Raw genomic sequence first — 13,575 nt, 5'->3', positions numbered from 1 at the left:
TTAGGGATCAAAGCCCTTGAGAACGTAATCTTACAGTACAACTTTCCCAAATATTCCAGAGTTGTCGTCCAAGCCGACGGTCAGCTGCGTACGGGCTTCGACGTCGTGGTAGCTGCGATCCTCGGCGCCGATGAGTTCGGCTTCAGTACTGCGCCGCTCATCGTGATGGGTTGTACCATGATGCGCAAGTGTCACCTGAACACGTGCCCCGTTGGTATCGCCACCCAGGATCCGGTTCTGCGCGCCAAGTTCGCCGGAAAGCCCGAGCACGTCATCAACTTCTTCTTCATGCTTGCAGAGGAGGTAGGGTTTGAACGAGCGGTAGTAAAAATAATGTATGTAACCACGCTTATTTTTCATCGTAGATTCGTGAAATTATGGCCAGCCTGGGTTTGCGCAAGTTCCAGGAGTTGATTGGACGTACCGACTTGCTGCAACTTCGTGAAGATCTCACCAACAAGCCGGCACTGCTCGATCTGCAGATGTTGTTGAAGAGTGCGTTGGATCTACGTCCCGGTACGAACATTATCGGAGGATCGATCAAGCAGGACTTTGTGCTGGAGAATCGTGCCGACTACGGTCTGATTGAGAAGGCCCGCGGTGTTATCGCTGGTTCCGAAAAGTCAATCACGCTGGACATGCATATTAGGAACGAAGAGCGTGCATTTACCAGCACTCTGAGCTACGAAATTGCCCGTAAATATGGTGATGCTGGACTGCCGGACGGACACTCGATCAACATCAATTTGAAGGGTTCGGCAGGACAGAGCTTTGGCGCTTTCTTGGTCAAGGGGGTTACCCTGAATTTGGTTGGTGACGCGAACGATTACGTCGGCAAGAGCTTGTCCGGTGGAACGATCATCATCCGTCCACCGGCAGAGTCTACGTTTGAGTCTCATCTGAACGTGATCGTTGGCAACGTTTGTCTGTACGGAGCTACATCGGGTAAGGCTCACTTCCGAGGTATCGCGGCTGAACGTTTTTGTGTGAGGAATTCGGGTGTCACGGCTGTGGTTGAAGGTGTTGGAGATCATGGTTGCGAGTACATGACCGGGGGATTGGTGTTGATCCTGGGGTTGACTGGACGAAACTTTGCCGCCGGTATGTCCGGAGGTATTGCATACGTGTTGGACGTTGATGGTACGTTCCGCTCCAAGGTCAACCCGGGAATGGTAGAACTTCTTGGCTTGGAACTGGACGAAGATCGCAACGTCGTGAAACAACTTTTGGAAGAGTTTGTTGAAACAACGGACTCTGTGCTCGCCAAGGAGCTGCTGGCACAGTGGCCCGAGCCATGCCAGCAGTTTGTGAAGGTGTTCCCGTACGAGTATCAAAAGGCTTTGAAGGCACAGAAGGAAGAACAGATGCTTCAGAAGGACATCAAGGCGATTACCAATGGAACGAACATACATGAGCCCAAAGTTAAGGATATTGAGGAGTCGATTCAGGATGCTGTTTTGGCCAAGAAGAAGATGGATCAGATTCTGGACAAAACTCGTGGATTTATCAAGTACAAGCGAGAGACCTCAATCTACCGTAATGCCGAGGAAAGACAGAAGGATTGGAGCGAAGTGTTCAACTTCCAGCATGTCCGCAAGAATCTGAAGACACAAGCTGCTCGTTGCATGGAGTGTGGAGTTCCGTTCTGCCAGTCTAACTCACATGGCTGTCCTCTCGGTAACATCATTCCAAAGTGGAACGATCTGGTATTCCACGGCAGCTGGAAGGAAGCTATCAATCAACTTCTCCAGACCAACAATTTCCCAGAATTTACTGGTCGAGTGTGTCCAGCTCCTTGCGAGGGAGCCTGCGTGCTGGGTATTTCCGAACCTGCAGTTACGATAAAGAACATTGAATGTGCCATCATCGATCATGCCTTCGAGCAGGGCTGGATCACTCCGCAGATTCCTGCTCAACGGTCCGGAAAGCGCGTGGCAATTATTGGATCTGGTCCGGCTGGGTTGGCCGCTGCTCAACAGCTGAACAAGGCAGGTCACTTGGTTACAGTTTTCGAGCGGAACGATCGTCCCGGAGGTTTACTGCAGTACGGTATTCCGACTATGAAGCTATCGAAGGAAGTCGTCAAGCGTCGAACTGACCTGATGGCTGCCGAAGGTATCATCTTTGCATGCAACGTAAACATCGGCAAGGATCTGATGCCGTCGCAGCTGGAGAAGGACTACGACGCGGTGCTGTTCACGACCGGAGCCACCTGGCCACGTGATCTGAACCTGCCGAATCGTGACCTCAAGGGTATTCACTTCGCCATGGAGTTCCTGGAGGGCAGCCAGAAGAAACTGCTCGGAACGCGCCAGGAGTGCATCTCGGCCGAAGGAAAGGACGTGCTCGTCATTGGCGGTGGAGACACCGGATGTGATTGCATTGCGACGTCGCTGCGACAGGGTGCCAAAACGATCACCACGTTCGAGATTCTTCCCACGCCACCGGAGAAGCGAGCCCACGACAACCCGTGGCCACAGTGGCCGAAGATCTTCCGGTTAGTTGGAGGATTTGCTTATTTGTTAAATGCTTGATTTAATCATTCTTAATCCGATTTCCAGAGTGGACTATGGCCACGAGGAGGTGCGCGTCAAGTGGGGCAAGGATCCCCGCCAGTACTCGACCACCACGAAGGAGTTCGTCAGCGATGGCAACGGTCACATCAAGGGAGTCAACACGGTCCAGGTTGAGTGGACGCAGAGTCCAACCGGTCAGTGGAGCATGAAGGAGGTCGCGGGATCGGAGAAGTACTTCCCGGCCGACCTGATTCTGCTTGCCATGGGCTTCCTGGGCCCGGAAAAGGCGGCCCCCACAGAGATGAGTGAGTTGAAGTTTTGAAATTGTATTCTGTTTCCTTTTGCTAATAACACCAACTTTCGTACAGATCTTGACCTGGACGGCAGAGGAAACATCAAAACCACGGTCGGAACTTATGGCACGTCGAATCCGAAGGTGTTCGCAGCCGGCGATTGCCGCCGAGGACAGTCGCTGGTCGTCTGGGCCATCTCCGAGGGTCGTCAGGCGGCCCGTCAAATCGACAGCTATCTGATCGGCAAGCCGAGCTCGCTGCCCGGACCGGGAGGAGTCGTTGATCCGACTCGGGCGCCGTAAATCTTTAAGGATGCTGTTGTGAAGCGTGTTGATTAACATCAGTACTGTGAAGCTATTTATCTCTAGTGATAGTTTCGGTAGTGTTAGTTCCAGAAAATGCATTAACATTCAGACAGAAAACGAATGTAACTGGTTTACAAAACGCAGATAAGCACGTCCAGATGGTTTCCGCGAGAAACCTTGTTCGATGGCAGTAATTCTAGTGATTCATTCATAAGATTTTCAAATCGTTTCGTTTTTTGTTTCTTAAAAATGCATGCAGTTAAGTTGCTTTATCGAGTACATAGTATACAGGCATTATTTACCAGAACTCATGTTTAGACTAATGTTACAATCTAAAAGAATCAACTATCTTGTATTATCATTAGACGTTAAACACTGCTTAGTAAAGATGAATAAACGCATATTTTATTTTTGTACCGTCAAAAGGCTCATCGTTTACAACATTATTTATAATTTATTCACAGGAAATTTTTTCGAAACTATTAAAAATGTGATTACACAATTGCTTGGTTACACTGTGATGTGATATGTTATAGGCAAATCAATGTGCTAGCTGTGAAATGACAAGATTGTCATTTTTGCAGATTATGTGAAGGAAAACTTTAATCATGTTGATTAGACACTATTGCAGTTTTGTTTTGTTGGAAATACATTCACACTTTTCTTTTCGTTTTATTTTTTTATAACATTTTATTTACTATTTCTCCGTACTATCAGTTCTTCTGTGGGCGAAGCTTATAGTTGTTGAGCACTGTAGATTGGCTTTGCCGACAAAAGAACATTTCACTTCAAAATACCTCCCGTAGAACCACCGGAAGATTCGTTTGACCAAATCCTTACACCACTGGACAACTAAACCTATCAAACTTGTAGCCAATATCTCAGGCAATCTACCTATATTAAGCGCGTGTGCAGTTAAAAAGAGTCAATTACGAAGGTACAGAGCTGGAAAGAGCTACTTTGCTGTAAGAGAGAGATTCTAAATCTGTCTATACTCTAAAAACACGTGTTATTTATGTGTATTGACAATAATTAGTCTTTTAAACATTTGTGAGTTTACAAAACTACACTTTACATGAATCAGAGCAGTAATGATAAATAGCTTGTGCTAGGAACGGTAGTCCGGTAGGCAATACCAACGGTAGTGATGACAACAGGCAAGAAAGAAACCATCCCCATCAACAGAATATATCTTAGTGAAACGAGTTTCGTTCTCAGAAAAGTCCACACATATATGTGACGAAAAGAATTCAACGATTATTGTGTTGCTAAATAACTATATGTTGCCCAAAAATATACTTAAAACTAACGCAAATATTGTTCAAAATTGACGTTGAGAGTTTACAAAAAAAAAAGTGTTTAAGTGGCAAATATTTACATCGGCAGAATATATATAAAACGAAATCGGCAAAATATTAAATAATCAAAATTATATCGAGAATACACAACATGAATGTCATTGAAAAAAAATACTAACACCGATTCCATTCCACACTGAGAGATGCACACTAATCGGAAATCCGTCATGTATATTGTTACGCCTATATATATATAAATGAAGCAAAAAAATAATATCTGCTTGGAGTTGTTCAATAAATGTAGAAACGCAACCGTCTTTTACTGCATACACACCTGTTCCATCTAGGTTATCGTGGCATTAGGGCGGCAAAGGTAAGTATAAAGGCGGCAAAATCATCAACACGAGCCTTGAATGGCCACATTGATATGCACCAATTTCCCGTTTTTTCTCTGGGCGAATGCAGTTTTTCACCCGATTGAGTTGGTATAAGAGAGTGATGTTTTGGTCGGTTATGGCAGATTTAGCAATATTAACGTTAGTTGGTGTTATGAGAACATGACGAGTCACTTCAAATTGTTTGAAAATTATGCTTTTAGAGCCGGCGACTAAGCGATTTTTTGTTGGTTTTTGATTAGAAAAGATCCAAAACAATAAGATGTTTTAATAAATTTCCAAATGTTTATTAATATGCAATCACATGCAAACAAAAACGTTACTTAATCCGCCATTCGGTGGTTGATGCATAATTCGCATTAGTCCGGTCTTCAAAATTTAAGAGCGAGTCCACGAGCAAAGCATACCCATCTCGCATCGACCTCACCAATCTGCCTGAAATTTTCAGGGGTTGTTTGTACATGAGCAGTTCTCTAGGATTTCGGTCATTCGATTTTTTTTGTATTTTTTAATCCGACTGAAACTTTTTTGGTGCCTTCGGTATGCCCAAAGAAGCCATTTCGCATCATTAGTTTGTCCATATAATTTTCCATACAAATTTGGCAGCTGTCCATACAAAAATGATGCATGAAAATTCAAAAATCTGTATCTTTTGAAGGAATTTTTTGATCGATTTGGTATCTTCGGCAAAGTTGTAGGTATGGATACGGACTACACTGGAAAAAATGATACACGGTAAAAAAATTTGGTGATTTTATTTAACTTTTATCACTAAAACTTGATTTGCAAAAAACACTATTTTTAATTTTTTTATTTTTGATATGTTTTAGAGGACATAAAATGCCAACTTTTCAGAAATTTCAGGTTGTGCAAAAATCATTGACCAAGTTATGAATTTTAATCAATACTGATTTTTCAAAAATCGAAATTTTGGTCGTAAAAATTTTTCAACTTCATTTTTCGATGTAAAATCAAATTTGCAATCAAAAAGTACTTCAGTGAAATTTTGATAAAGTGCATCGTTTTCAAGTTACAGCCATTTTTATGTAACTTTTTTCAAAATAGTCGCAGTTTTTCATTTTTTTTAAATTAGTGCACATGTTTGCCCACTTTTGAAAAAAATATTTTTGAAAAGCTGAGAAAATTCTCTATATTTTGCTTCTTCGGACTTTGTTGATACGACCTTTAGTTGAGATATTGCAATGCAAAGGTTTAAAAATAGAAAAATTGATGTTTTCTAAGTCTCACCCAAACAGCCCACCATTTTTTAATGTCGATATCTCAGCAACTAATGGTCCGATTTTCAATGTTAATATATGAAACATTTGTGAAATTTTCCGATCTTTTCGAAAAAAATATTTTCAAAATTTTCAAATCAAGACTAACATTTCAAAAGTCCAAACATTCAATATTACGCCCTTTTAAAATGTTAGTCTCGATTTGAAAATTTTGAAAATATTTTTATCGAAAAGATCGGAAAATTTCAAGAATGTTTCATATATTAACATTCAAAATCGGACCATTAGTTGCTGAGATATCGACATTAAAAAATGGTGGGCTGTTTGGGTGAGACTTAGAAAACATCATTTTTCCTGTTTTTAAACCTTTGCATTGCAATATCTCAGCAACTAAAGGTCGTATCAACAAAGTCCGAAGAAGCAAAATATAGAGAATTTTCTCAGCTTTTCAAACATATTTTTCAAAAGTGGGCAAAGATGTGCACTAATTAAAAATGAAAAACTGCGACTATTTTGAAAAAGTTACATAAAATGGCTATAACTTGAAAACGATGCACTTTATCAAAATTTCACTGAAGTACTTTTGATTGCAAATTTGATTTTACATCGAAAATGAAGTTGAAAATTTTTGCGACCAAAATTTCGATTTTTGAAAAAATCAGTATTGATTAAAAAATTCATAACTTGGTCAATGATTTTTGCACAACCTGGAAATTTCTGAAAAGTTGGCATTTTATGTCCTCTAAAACATATCAAAAATAAAAAAATTAAAAATAGTGTTTTTTGCAAATCAAGTTTTAGTGATAAAGTAAATAAAAAAATCACCAAATTTTTTTACCGTGTATCATTTTTTCCAGTAGTCCGTATCCATACCTACAACTTTGCCGAAGACACCAAATCGATCAAAAATTCCTTCAAAAGATACAGATTTTTGAATTTTCAAACATCATTTTTGTATGGACAGCTGCCAAATTTGTATGGAAAATTATATGGACAAACTAATGATGCAAAATGGCTTCTTTGGGCATACCGAAGGCACCAAAAAAGTTTCAGTCGGATTAAAAAATACAAAAATTAAAATTAAAGAAAAAAGACCGATTTCGTAGAGAATTGCTCACATATGAAACTAGCATCTGGCCAAAATATGAGCACTCTAGGTCAACGGGAAGTGGGGCAAATCGGGACACAAAGTTTGAAGGTTCAAAAACGTAAAAAATCTTAAAAAGGCTATAACTTTGGCAAAATTCAATTTATTTTCAAAATTCAAAATGCATCTAAAAGGGCTTAAAAAATGCAACAAAATGCAGGGTAGAGCATCCAAATTGGTTAATTCTAAAGGGAGTTATTGGCATTTTAGTGAAAAAATAGCATAATTTTAAAACTCAAATAAAAAAGTGTTCCATCCAGATATCAACTCGGTTCGACCAGCAGCTTGTAGGGGACATCTGGGACTACCATTAAAGACTGAATTTTAAAAAAATCTTCGATTCACATTTATTGAAAATCAAGTTCGTTTCCAAGGATTCTAGATGACACCAGAAAAAAGCAGCTTCTTAATTTTTTTTTACTTTCATTTTTTAAAGGGTTAAAATGGATGAAAATAAACATTTTTATGCATGTTTCTATTGTGAAATTGTCTCAGGAACACGAATATGATGAAATTATCACCAGAAAATGGGATCTAAGGGGTCCCCCGAGCAAAAATTTACAACCAAAAAATTCACTAAAAGTAAAAGTGTCTATTTAATATGTTAAACTGCCTTACCCAAAGCGTTCTCAGTCTCAAATGGTAGTCCCAGATGTCCCCTACAAGCTGCAGGTCGAACCGAGTTGATATCTGGATGGAACACTTTTTTATTTGAGTTTTAAAATTATGCTATTTTTTCACTAAAATGCCAATAACTCCCTTTAGATTTAACCAATTAGGATGCTCTACACTGCATTTTGTTGCATTTTTTAAGCCCTTTTAGATGCATTTTGAATTTTGAAAATTAATTGAATTTTGCCTAAGTTATAGCCTTTTTAAGATTTTTGACGTTTTTGAACCTTCAAACATTGTGTCCCGATTTGCCCCACTTCCCGTTGACCTAGAGTGCTCATATTTTGGCCAGATGCTAGTTTCATATGTACAAACAACCCCTGAAAATTTCAGGCAGATTGGTGAGGTCCAAACGACGTCCCATACAAAGGGGTATGCCCTGTTCGTGGACTCGCTCTTAAAATTTACCTTTAATGCTCGTTACATTCTAAAATTCATGAAAACAATTCATTCTCAATTCAATTTATTCATGAGTAGAGTATGGTGCATTTGCACTGTAAACATGAATATATTCCTTTGAGGTTCTCAAATTCATGAACACAATTCACAATTTTGAGAGTAGGAATCTCGCATTAGAGTTCGTCATGGCAATGCTGTAGAGTAGAGTAAACAATTATATCTTGATTTTTTTTAAATATTATACTCGTTAACTTTCTGTGAGAAGGTTTGTTACGACCCGTAAAACATGACTTGATTTTTCATGGGGAAAATGTTTACAGTGGATAGTACTTTATTAGTTACATTCTTCGGTAGGTAACACATGATTTTGGTGAAGTTGAAGAACATTAGGCACCATCCACAAATTACGGAGCATTTTTTTTTCGAATTTCTTAAAAAAGGCACAAAAAAATCGCAAAAAATATTCAAAAATTCCCACAGATGACGTTTTCTACAACCTCCAATAATAATCGATTACCTAATTAGTTTTTCAAAATATATCCTCAGCAGCTCTTCAAAAGATCGAGGCTTTTCCCCTTAAATATCATTAGCTTTAAAAAAATCTATAAAAGTCTATTAACCACATTAATTTTTTTGAAAATTTACTTATTATCAATTTCAAGACCCCGTCTAGAGGTAGGTTTGGCTTTTGATGATTGATATCACAGCCTTTGGAGCCATTGTAATGACCGATTATTTTAGAAACCAAGTTCATCACTCAGTGGCGAAGCAATAAACCAAAACAAAACCGACTACCAATTGCAATCGCGAAGATCACTTGCCGAGACCCGAGACCATGGTCTCCGCAGCCAGTTTGACCACCCACCCACACACCCAACAAAGGGGGCTCATCATCTTGTACGGTGTGACGTCACGTGGCGGTCAATCGCGGCTCGAATTCGCGTGCACTCGGGCAAATTTTATTTACTTGTATTTATTTCACTTTCTCCCAAATTGGCCCACACACTTATTACAGCAGCTGAAGAGTTGAACTGGCCAAGACCAAGTATTGCATAAACCAACCGCCGTCGCCGACCGAGTTCGCGCGGTTGATCCGCAAACAAAACGCGCATACACCGCAATCGGTTTCAAACGACACAGACAAACGGACGTCACTTTTTTTGTAATTTGATGAGTATCTCAACTCAGTGCGGGTACATCATTGTTATCCGAGCATTCGTTGGAGAAGGTTGTCTGATTCAACATGACTCGTCGCGTCCCGGCGCAAAACGCCGGCAATATCGCCCTACCTGCGGCTCAAGCAGGCAAAAAAGTGGGAATTTCCAAAAGGAAGGTTGAGGCATCAACTGATGGCCAAAAACCGGGGATTTCAAAAGGAAGGTGCTTTTGGAAGTGACATCGAACAGCAAAAAGACGAAAAAGAGCGACGGTACTGTACCGATGGATGAGGAGGAGGAGAACTCTTCGTCGCACGAGGAGCAGCTTTTGAAGAACAACAAGTTCGCTGGACTGCCTGACGAGGACCAGGTAGCGGAAGCAAAGGAGAATGAAGTGAAACAGCGAAAGGAGAAACTGCCTCCTTTTATGTGCGGCAATCAGCAGCAACGATCGACTTTCGAGCGGGGCTGGTTGAACTCATCAAGTCTGGGAAAGTCCAAGGCAACATTCGTCTGTGTCAGGACGGATTTAAGGTGCTGGTGCAATCCAGGCAGCACTATCAACTGGTCAAGGATTACTTGACCGAAAACGAGGCGGAGTACTTTACCCATGATGTCGTCATGGATAAGCCGTACAAAATCGTCGTCAGAGGTCTGTACGACATGCCAGTGGAGGAATTAGCTGCCGAGCTAAAAGTTTTGAAACTGGATGTGTTGGCCGTGCACAAAATGAGCCGACGCAACAAAGACATCAAGTACCGTGACCAGCTCTACCTGCTGCATTTGGCTAAGGGATCGACGACGCTTCCTGAGCTGAAGGCAATCCGAGCGGTTTTCAACATTATCGTGTCGTGGGAGCGATACCGACCAGTGCATCGTGACGTCACACAATGCTTCAACTGCCTGGGTTTCGGGCACGGAGGTAAGAACTGCCACCTGAAGCGTCGTTGCGCCAAATGTGGTACCGATGCGCACATCACATCCCAGTGCATCCAAGATTCGCTGGTGAAGTGCCTCAACTGCAACGGTGAGCACTCGTCAACCGACCGAAAGTGCCCCAAGAGAGCTGAGTTCGTGAAAATTCGGCAGCAAGCATCGACGAAGAATCAGCCTCAGCGTCGTAGAACTCCTCCAGCCCTGGTGGAGCAAAATTTTCCACCTCTTCAACCGCGACGCCAGGTCCCGAACTTGGCACCGTTGCCGTTGGATCCCAGGAAGAGAGCTGAGATGAATCATCCACGGCCGGGTTCCAGCCAGGAGCCGAGACCGCCACCACCGGGCTTCAGCCAGGAGCCAAGACCAACCCAAGAACCAGCAGTTGAGGAAAATGGTAATGATCTTTACACCTCAACCGAACTCCTCAATATTTTCAAACAGATGTCCGCTGCACTGCGTGGATGCAAAACCAAGACCCAGCAGATTGAAGTGCTGACCTCGTTCGTCATCCAGTATGGATCGTAGGTCCCTCAAGCTGCTGAATTGGAACGCTTGCTCCATTAGGAGGAAGAACTTAGAGCTGGTGGATTTTCTTCGCGAGAAGGAGATCGACGTAGCTGCCATCACGGAAACTCATCTGAAGCCCGGTGAAAAAGTTTATCTGCAAAACTACAAGATCGCGACGCAGCTCGATAGGACCACCTCTGGAGGAGGAGGTGTGCTTGTCGCTGTTCATCGTGATCTCAAGCCACGCCGGCTGCCACACTTCAAGCTGGACATCATCGAGGCCGTTGGGGTGGAAATTCCCACTTCGGTTGGCCCAGTACTCTTCATTGCTGCATACTGCCCACGTCAGGTGAATTCCAGAGATGGTTCAGCAGCAAAACTGAAGAGCGATATCCAGAAGCTGACACGGCGGAGCGCAAAGTACATCATCGCTGGTGACCTCAACGCGAAGCATGAAGTTTGGGGCAACAGCAGGAGGAATCGGAACGGAGTGATTCTGCACAACGATCTGCAAAACGGATACTACAACGTTGTGAGTCCGGATCGTCCAACGAGGGTGGCTCGGTCTGGGAATCACTCAATCATCGACTTCTTCATTACCAATATGGCTGAGAACGTGGCTCATCCTGAGGTGTTTGAAGAGTTGAGTTCTGATCACTATCCGGTGGTTGTGGAGGTTGGAGCTTCCGTTACTCCGCAGCGGCAACCAACCCGGAAAGATTACCACAACGTTGACTGGCAGCAGTTTCAGCAAGTGGTCGACAGCAACATCGACTATGATCAACACCCGGAAACTTCTGCCGATATTGATCGTTCGCTGGAGGTGATCCAGCAGGCTATCAACCAAGCAGAGGCTGCCAACGTTCGGGAGGTTCCTGTTAATTTTAAGGTAACTGATATTGACGTAGATACTAAACACTTGATTAGACTTAGGAATGTTTATAGGAGACAATATCAACGGACTGGGGACTATGACAAAAGATTTCAGTGAACAATTTGAACAAAATCATACAAGACCGACTTGACAATATCAGAAATCAAGAATTTTCAAAACATGTAAGCCAGCTTGGGAATTATTCAAAACCATTTTGGAAACTTTCAAAAGTTCTTAAAAACAAACCAAAGCCTATTCCTCCTCTTATTGTTGAGGATTCTCCTTTGATTACATCCGAGGAAAAGGCAAATGCACTTGGGCTTCATTTTGTTAGTTCACATAATCTTGGCGCTTCCATGACCAGCCGTAAAGAAACATCAGTTGCCAATAGTATTTCAACAATCAATGACTCTACCTTTGAATTTCCTGCAGATTCCCATGTTTCTGGTGAGGAAGTCAAAGTTGCAGTTAAACAAATGAAAAATATGAAAGCTCCTGGCTTTGATAACATTTTAATCTAGTGTTGAAAAAACAGAGTGATCAGTTCTTTCAACATCTAGCCAATATTTTCAATAAATGTTTGCAACTTGGTTACTTCCCCACCAATTGGAAACTGGGCAAAGTCATACCAATTTTGAAGCCTCAAAAGATCCAACATCGCCAACAAGTTATCGTCCCATTAGTCTTTTGAGTAGTCTGTCCAAACTCTTTGAGAAGGTCATCTATTCAAGGCTTTTGGATTTTACCAACGATAATAATATAATTTTGAATGAGCAGTTTGGCTTCCGAAAGGGACATAATACTGCTCATCAGCTTACGAGAGTAACTAAAATCATCAAGCAGAACAAGCTTGAGTCTAAATCAACTGCTATGGCTTTGTTGGATGTTGAGAAGGCTTTTGACAATGTTTGGCATGATGGTTTGATACATAAACTGTATTTATACGGTTTTCCAATGTATCTTATCAAAATTATCCAGCACTATCTTTCGGAGAGATCGTTCAGGGTTTTCTGAATGGGATTGCTTCTGGATTATTCAACATTGATGCTGGGGTTCCCCAAGGAAGTATTCTTGGCCCACTTCTGTACAATATTTTTACATCTGATTTGCCTACTCTTCCTGGTAATGGTGTGTTGTCACTTTTTGCTGATGACACTGCCGTTATTTATAAGGGTAAAATAACCAGATATTTAGTTGGCCGTCTTCAGAAGGGTCTTGACGTTCTTTCCGAATACTTTGGCGACTGGAAAATTCGCATAAATGCAGCCAAAACTCAAACCATCATTTTTCCACTTTCCAAATCGGCCAGATTTGTCCCAAAGGATGATGTTTTGATTAAAATGAATGATGTTTCGATACCCTGGTCAAAGGAAGTTGTCTATTTAGGTCTCATACTTGACTCGAAACTATTGTTTCGGCAGCATGTAGATAAAATATTGAACAAGTGCAGCATTCTCATCAGGTGTTTGTATCCTTTAATTAACAGAAAATCAAAGCTATCTTTGAAAAATAAGCTAGCAGTTTACAAACAAATAATTTACCCCGTTATTGAGTATGCAGTACCTGTTTGGGAGTGTTGCGCTAGAACTCATAAATTGAAGCTCCAGCGTGTCCAAAACAAGGTACTCAAAATGGTTTTGAATGTTCCTGGCTGGACAAGATCAAGTGAGGTTCATGAATTAGCAGAAGTAAAAATGTTGGATCAGAAGATTCAAGAAAAATGTTTGAAATTCAGGGAAAAATGTGCTATATCTGAATACCCCTTGATTCAAGGATTGGTTTAGTTTATGGTAAGTTTAAGTTAGTTTTAGGTTAGGTTATGTTTTCTTAACATTTTT

General features: G+C 41.5%; 1 protein-coding gene across 4 annotated transcripts in view; it reads left to right on the top strand.

Annotated features, from left to right (window-relative positions):
• Window positions 1-4,724, top strand: part of LOC6039550 (putative glutamate synthase [NADPH]) — a 68,306-nt gene extending 63,582 nt beyond the window's left edge. For 3 of the 4 annotated variants that reach the window (XM_038263945.1, XM_038263944.1, XM_038263943.1), the window contains exons 10-13: window positions 60-303; window positions 366-2,497; window positions 2,562-2,821; window positions 2,885-4,724. In XM_038263945.1, coding sequence (XP_038119873.1) covers window positions 60-303; window positions 366-2,497; window positions 2,562-2,821; window positions 2,885-3,111 — 2,863 coding nt within the window. In that variant the 3' untranslated portion in view covers window positions 3,112-4,724. The remainder of the gene's footprint in view (window positions 1-59; window positions 304-365; window positions 2,498-2,561; window positions 2,822-2,884) is intronic. The other variant, XM_001849095.2, reaches the window with a different exon arrangement.
• The last annotated feature ends 8,851 nt before the right edge of the window (window positions 4,725-13,575 follow it).

This window comes from Culex quinquefasciatus, chromosome 3 (assembly GCF_015732765.1).
Source record: "Culex quinquefasciatus strain JHB chromosome 3, VPISU_Cqui_1.0_pri_paternal, whole genome shotgun sequence".
Lineage (NCBI taxonomy): Eukaryota > Metazoa > Arthropoda > Insecta > Diptera > Culicidae > Culex > Culex quinquefasciatus.
The sequence above is the reverse complement of the archived record's forward strand: the minus strand, read 5'-3'. Positions and strand labels throughout refer to the sequence as shown.